Source organism: Syngnathus typhle, linkage group LG7 (genome assembly GCF_033458585.1).
Source record: "Syngnathus typhle isolate RoL2023-S1 ecotype Sweden linkage group LG7, RoL_Styp_1.0, whole genome shotgun sequence".
Lineage (NCBI taxonomy): Eukaryota > Metazoa > Chordata > Actinopteri > Syngnathiformes > Syngnathidae > Syngnathus > Syngnathus typhle.
Window position 1 is genome coordinate 13,457,696 of NC_083744.1, and position 6,975 is coordinate 13,464,670.

At 38.9% G+C, this 6,975-nt stretch overlaps 2 protein-coding genes across 4 annotated transcripts; one reads left to right on the forward strand and one right to left on the reverse strand.

Annotated features, from left to right (window-relative positions):
• Positions 1-101: 101 nt before the first annotated feature.
• Positions 102-3,171, reverse strand: LOC133156422 (olfactomedin-4-like). Its single transcript, XM_061282107.1, has 7 exons — positions 3,011-3,171; positions 2,813-2,935; positions 2,510-2,728; positions 1,952-2,108; positions 1,512-1,739; positions 1,177-1,345; positions 102-816 (listed from the first exon to the last, which is right to left on the reverse strand). The coding sequence occupies exons 1-7, from the start codon at positions 3,128-3,130 to the stop codon at positions 381-383; spliced, it is 1,452 nt and encodes a 483-aa protein (XP_061138091.1). The 5' UTR covers positions 3,131-3,171; the 3' UTR covers positions 102-380.
• Positions 3,172-4,337: 1,166 nt separating this feature from the next.
• Positions 4,338-6,835, forward strand: LOC133156423 (olfactomedin-like). 3 transcript variants are annotated; one of them, XM_061282108.1, is made up of 5 exons: positions 4,338-4,388; positions 4,664-4,822; positions 4,985-5,197; positions 5,398-5,530; positions 5,649-6,835. In XM_061282108.1, exons 1-5 carry the CDS (start codon positions 4,341-4,343, stop codon positions 6,503-6,505), a joined length of 1,410 nt encoding a protein of 469 aa, XP_061138092.1. In that variant the 5' UTR covers positions 4,338-4,340; the 3' UTR covers positions 6,506-6,835. The 3 variants fall into 3 exon arrangements, with proteins under 3 accessions (XP_061138092.1, XP_061138093.1, XP_061138094.1); XM_061282109.1 differs by having other exon boundaries at positions 4,385-4,530; positions 4,661-4,822; XM_061282110.1 differs by having other exon boundaries at positions 4,386-4,530.
• The last annotated feature ends 140 nt before the right edge of the window (positions 6,836-6,975 follow it).

Consider the following 6,975-nt stretch of genomic DNA (forward strand, 5'->3'; position numbering starts at 1 on the left):
CCATGCATTCATTGCCAGAGCTTAAATCTCTTGGAACGGTGTAATATTTGTGTCAAAAAGACATGTGCGTTTCTGCTGAGTCACAATTGCATACACGACAATTTAAACGCAACATTGAATATTTATTAATGATGAATGCACACACAACAATAAAAGAAAACCTTAACATTTGTGCATATAGCACGAGCACGTGATACAAACAGGTCAAAGCAATCGGTAAAAACTGTCATTTCGACACAAATCCTTCTCTCTATAGAAATGTTCTCTATATGGAATTGTGTCTCATCCCATCCCTCCTAATGCAACAAGCCGAAAGAAAAAGATGAAAATATAACTTTATTTTCAAGTTAAATGACTTCAGCCTGTCGTACTTACAGTATTTATTCGAACAACACGTCATAAGAGACCATGTAGCCGTCACAGTAGACGTACAACATCTGGTCCCTTGGGCTGTAATTCAGGAAGTTAATGTTGGGACACATCTTGTGGAGGAAGATGCCAAGGTTGAACTTCTCTTCTCCAGTTGAGGTGTCAAATGAATAAAAAATCTCTTCCATGCCACTATTTACAAATCGTGTCACATAGAGGATACCACAAGCCATGAAGGTGTTGGTGACCGTTTGCTTATAGACTGAGGTGTGCCAAGTTTGGTTGAGCGTAGGTGGATCTCCTTCTTCCACTTTGGCCAACACCAGGTTACCAAAGTGATGGATAGTGCTGTAGATGAGCCACACACCTGACTCATCTGTTGCAAGGTCTATGTCAGTATATGAGTAGCACTCGCTTAAATGGCAAAAATTCCCCTTTGAGTTATACCTGTAGAAAAAGTTTAGCATATTTTTAGTTAACTGGTCTCTTATCCTAAACATACTCTGCATTACAAATATAGTATATAACAGAGGTCACCAAAATGTAGAACGTTTTGTAAAATACTTTTTTTCCTGTAGTGTCAATTAGAATCAAAATAAATGTGTTTTCCCTGATCACTACGTATACGTATGTATATATATATATATATATACTATTAACATTATAAGCGTCTTCACACGTGGGTATCGTTAATTACTAGATTACCCTAAGTCTTTGTTATGATTCATTACCCAAGAGGTAGCTGCCAGTTTCAAAAAAGTTGGTGACCCCTGGTGTATAAGAAAACAAGACAAAACAAAAATGAACCTGGTGCCTTCAGGTAACTGTAGGGTGGAAACGGTTTTGGATGTTACGTTGAACCGACAAACTCGGTCACTGTTATAACAATTGTAGAACAAGGCGTCACCATATAGAACAACATTTGGTCCTTGAATGGTGTTGGTGGTTGGATTAGAAGAATGGATGTAGGAATTATCTGCAATGAGACAATATATTATGTTGCACCTGTTCTGTCACTCAACTATGTTGATGTGTGTGTGTGTGCGTGTGTGTGTGGAGAGAGAGACAGAGAGCGAGAGAGAGAGAGATGTACGAATTAAAAACAATGTAGAGAACATCTGTTTTGGATTTCTAGATGATACCTGGTAACTTAATTCCTACGGTCAGAGAACTCAGGCTGGAGTAGAAAGTGATATGGTTGGCAAAAACGTTGTTGACATTTAATATCACCCGCCAATACCAGTTCTCTTTCCCCAACTCAGGTTTTGGGTCACGGCCCCAGCCTCCATACTTATGGTTAACAGTAGATTCTCCATTGGAGTAGAATCTAGGCCCAGTAATATTCACAAACTTGCCATGGGGACAGACATCTACAGAAAAAATGGAAGTTGAATTAAAATGTATTACCTGTAAATCAAACATATGTCATATATAACATGTCTCTGCATTATATCAATTATACAAATCAAGTCGTATTGTGTTGCATTGTATTAATTTTTGTAGCGAATAGAAATCAGTAACGGTAAAATGACTGCTGTTCACGTGTTTATGCCCTCTCGAAACGTTTGCTGATTAATTTTACCTGAGGTCTCCCCACTGTCTGGATGAGGAGTGGGCTGTGCATCATTCCTGCATATTTCCAGGTCTCTTTTTAGGCGCTGGTTGGCTTTACGGCTCTTTTCTACCTGTAAGATGTCATATCGCTCCAACTCCTGCAGCTCTTCCTTCAGCTGCATCAGCTGAGATAGAACAACAATTAAAACAACAACAACGGTACGAATAATTACATCAGTGAACCCAAGACTGAAATAACACACATGACGGTGGAAAACATGCAAATTTAATTTTTTCCTTTTTTAGCAGGTTGCAGAAATGGAACATACGTAAGTTTATTAATTTTGGTCTGATAATGGAAGTCAGGCATTACATGTTAATAATGGACATTGCATTATTTACTTTTAATTGTCTCCTCCAAAGCTTCAAAAACTGTCCATAATAATATATAACATATAATAATAATTATTATTGTTATTATTATTATTATTATTATTATTATTATTATTATTATTATTATTATTATTATTATTATTATTATTATTTTAACTCATTGTACTCAAACATGGCATTAACGCAAATTTACCTGTTTGCCAGAATCAGTAGTTAAGTGCTGGAATTCCTGGGTGGTATTGTTGAGTTTGTCAACCATATTCTTGATCTCAACGAGTTCATTCTCTATCACCTGAAGACTAACCACTCCATAAAGCTTGCCGTCATCCTCCTTCTCTAGTATTGACACATCTTTTAGAAGTTGGGGCAAACGGAGCTTCAATCCAAACAGCTGATTTTCAAGTTCCAGAGCCTACAAAGAATACCACATTATATTCAGGATTTTTTTGCGTGTGCAATCATTGATATTAGGTATTGATAGATTGTGGCTAGTTACCTTTTGTGGGCTGACAGCGTGAGAGCATTTTGATGCATCTTCGTTCACTGAGTTGAGGGTTTCATGAGGGAATGCCTTCTCTTTGTTCGTCAGTTCACACACACAGCGATCTTGTTGATTGAGCTGACGACAAAAGAGACAAGTTCCCAAAAAACATATATAAGTAATATGATTTTAGAATCAAATAAACATTCTCACCTGTTGTGTGAAGTTGAACAGACAACACAGAAGAATGAGCGTGTAAAACTTCATAATGGCTTTGAGGAGAATAAAAACCAGCGCTGACAAGCACTGCATTTGGATTCTGCATGTGTTCATCTTTCAATGTTGGGGTGTTGCATATTGACCACATTCTGTAAATGATCACTTCCTCCTTCTAGTTTCACTTCATGAAACTCTGGAATTGTTTTGGACATGAAGAAAACTGATGAAATCCAAACTTGTTGTCACTTCTCGACCCCAGCCGTTCCACTATGTGCCTGTTGTCATGGTTTCTGTCTGTGTGCTCGCCCCTCCCCTTCATGATTAAGTGTGAATATTCTCACCTGCCTCTTGTCACCTGTCGTGTATATAAGTCCTGTCTGCCCCTCACGACCCTTCGGGTCATTGTGTGCGTGTTGTTGTTGTCTTCATGTCGTCCTGTCTTTTTGTTGCACATCTTTGTCGGTCAGTCCTGTTGTTGGTTTTGTTTGTTAAGTCATGTCAGTTTGCCGAGTCTGTTAGTTTGTGTTCTCCAGGAAACCCTGGTCCAAGCTGCATTTGCTCGCCCTGCTCCATTCAATCCGTGACACTTGTATTCTGCATGAAAAAAATGTTTGTATAATAGTCATCATCATCTTCTTTTCCTTTCGGCTTTTCTTCTCAGGGGTCGCCACAGCGTACCGTCGGATGCCATTTATGTTACAGATTGGGTTCGCATCATGAGAAATATAAGAAATAAGACTTTCACTTAACTGGTTGGGAACCTGGTCTGGCTCCTGCATTTCATCCCAGCGTGTCAACATACAACGTTATGTCAGAGGTCATTGACACCGATCCTATTGCCAGAAAGTCTCGACGACACGAATATGGGGGGCCCTGAAAGGAATAGTCGTCGATTCATCCATTCTGAACCAATTATCTACTTTAGTCAAAGGAATTTTATATTCCTCCATTTTGTTATTACAGGTTAGTTTTATGATAGAAATGCTTTCTTCCATGCAATCATTCCTTCATGCAAATAGACTTTTTGATAGATAGATAGATAGATAGATAGATAGATAGATAGATAGATAGATAGATAGATAGATAGATAGATAGATAGATAGATAGATAGATAGATAGATAGATAGATAGATAGATAGATAGATAGATAGATAGATAGATAGATAGATAGATAGATAGATAGATAGATAGATAGATAGATAGATAGCTACTTTGACTGTCTCCCACCGTGGGAACTTTGTTATTTCCCAAATTACGAAACCATAAACTATTTGTTTCACAATTATGAAATATCTTCTTCCAAGTTTCACATCCACATCTTTGTATGCTGACTCAGTGGAAACAAGCAGCAAGTTTGACGAAGTATAACCAGGTATGTTATCGACTGCGCACAAGAGATGTGGAAGGAAGTTTAGTATGATCATTGTTACAGTTCGACTACGTAGTCAAGTTTAGTCTTCATTAGATCAGTTGTCAACATGTTGTTGTTGTTGCTTCTCCTACTGGCATCCACAGTAAGTAATGTGTGTTTGTTAAAGTCCTCATTTTGTGGCTTAGTAATAGTATTTTTCAGTGTTCTCGCGCAATTTTTTGATTTCATGGAGTGAGCCCATTTTCTAATGTAGCGTGCTTCATGTTTGACAGCAGGGTAACAGCCAGGTTCAGCGTGTGTCGGGTCAGATGAAAAATGGCTCATGCGCATGTGAGGTGAACACCAACATGTGGTTATTCCCTGCAAAGAAGTATGAGGCCGCACTGCAACAAGTTGAATCTTGCGAGGATTCACTTCAAAAGCTACAAGAACAGGTAAAGTTAAACCATTTCATATCTCTGACAGACTATCTTTAATAGAAACCCATTTACATTGTTCATGTGTTTTTGGGGGGGGTGTTTACTGTACCGATTTATAATTCGGGTTCAACAAGCCACTTTCATCTGCAGCCAGCAATCCGTTTTCTTTTCCATTAGGTGCATCTGTCAAACCAGCGTCTCCCTGAGTTATATGCGGTGCTTGATAACATAACTGGACGGTTGGAGCCTTACCAGTACTTGAATTATAAGGGCATCTATTCTGCCTTATCGCTGCGTCGGCTGGGTGAAGAACTCGACAAGCTGGAGGGTGATATTAATGCCATGTCCCTTCAAGTGAACAACGTAGATTCAACAAAACTCTCAAAAGAGGTACGTCATGCAAAATAGCAACATATCACAAACAGTAATATAATAATTGAAAAACAATGTAAATCTAATTTTAGAAAAGGTTCTCTGTGTAAAATACCGGAGCAAAAGAACCCATGCTCACAAAACATTAGGGACATTCAGCATGAGATCATAGAGAGCAGTACACCGTATAAAGTATTACTGAACCTTTGTTTCACTAGGTCCACAAACTGCGAGAAGATGTTGGCACGATGCATATGGCAAACTCGATCAACATGAAGAGTGTAAAAGAGAGACTCCGCTACCTGAAAAACAGTGTTGAGTCATGCTTGTCGATTCCAAAAGATTTCAGAGGTATTTCTTGAGGAGGGATCCATCATATATTAAAGTTTGTGTTCATAGTGATGTTATAGATACAAATAATCTTCTATGTCTCATTTCTCATGATGTTCTTCTCCTTTATTGTTTCCAGGTCAGCAAAGGTATTGCCTTAAAGGTCTAATGACCAACGTCAGTGCACCGGTCATAACAAAAGTCAGTCCATATGGTAAAAACATCATCTCTGGCTCATGGGGTCATCAAGTCCTCACGAACAACGAAGACCAGCAAAATATCTTCTGGATTCAGCCTATGCTCCACGGCCACACCTCAGGCAATATCCTGAGAACCTACCAATCTTATGAAGACTTCATGGCCTCTACTAACCACAAAGATGTTACCATAGCTCCATCCAACGTCCACGTTAATACAGTCGAAGGCCCCAGTGCCGTCATGTATGGAGAGGCTCTGTACTATCACTGTTACAACTCTCCAGATGTTTGTCGCTATGATCTGAAGAGCAAGACTGTCACAAGGGTCGAACTTCCCGGAATTGGGAAGGACCACAGAAAGTTCCCTTATTGTTACTTTGACTGTCGGCCTCATAGTGATGTGGACGTGGAGGAAGATGAAAGCGGACTATGGGTCATCTATGCCACAGTAGGTAGCCACGGTAATCTTGTGGTAAGTAAACTATCATGGGATGAGGAAGCTGAAACGCTCAATATCACACAGACGTGGGAAACGAGGCTGTTCAAGAAGGCGGTAACCAATGCTTTCATGAGTTGTGGTGTGTTGTACGCGACTCGTTTTTATGATGATTTCTATGAAGAGATCTTTTATGCTTTCGATACAGCAACAGGTAAAGAGGACAACACGCTGGCGCTTCGGATGGAGAAAATCAGTAAGGGAGTTGCCAGTCTGAGTTATAACCCAATCAACAGGCAGCTCTACATGTTTAACGACGGGTATCTTCTCGCTTACCAAGCCCACTTCTTCAATTCAATATAAATCTAAAATAGGACGACAGCAGAATGCACACACATGAAACGTATTGAACATCAAAATGGCAAGTTTTTGTCTCAGTACCTGAATATTCATAATTCACAATCAAAATGGCAGAAACAATTTGACATGACATAATAATATGTATAGCACCAACACAATGTTAAATGTTTCTCGATTTAACGGAAACATTAACTAGATTTGTTTTTCTTTCGGGCTGATCCTTTGTTTTTTTTCTCTGCATTAGTATTGCTGTCTGCTAGTTAATTCACAAAACCTAGCCTCTTTCTGTTCCCTCGTTTTCAAGATATTAACAAAATAAATGTGTCCAAGAGATTTACAGTTTTAGTCCATATTAAATTTGTATCATTTTGTGTCGTTGAATTGCAAAGAATGAACGGAGATTCACAACTTCTTTTGGTCTTTGGTTGAACGGAGCTTTACATTCAAGCCTGCAAAATCACTTAAAAGCAGTT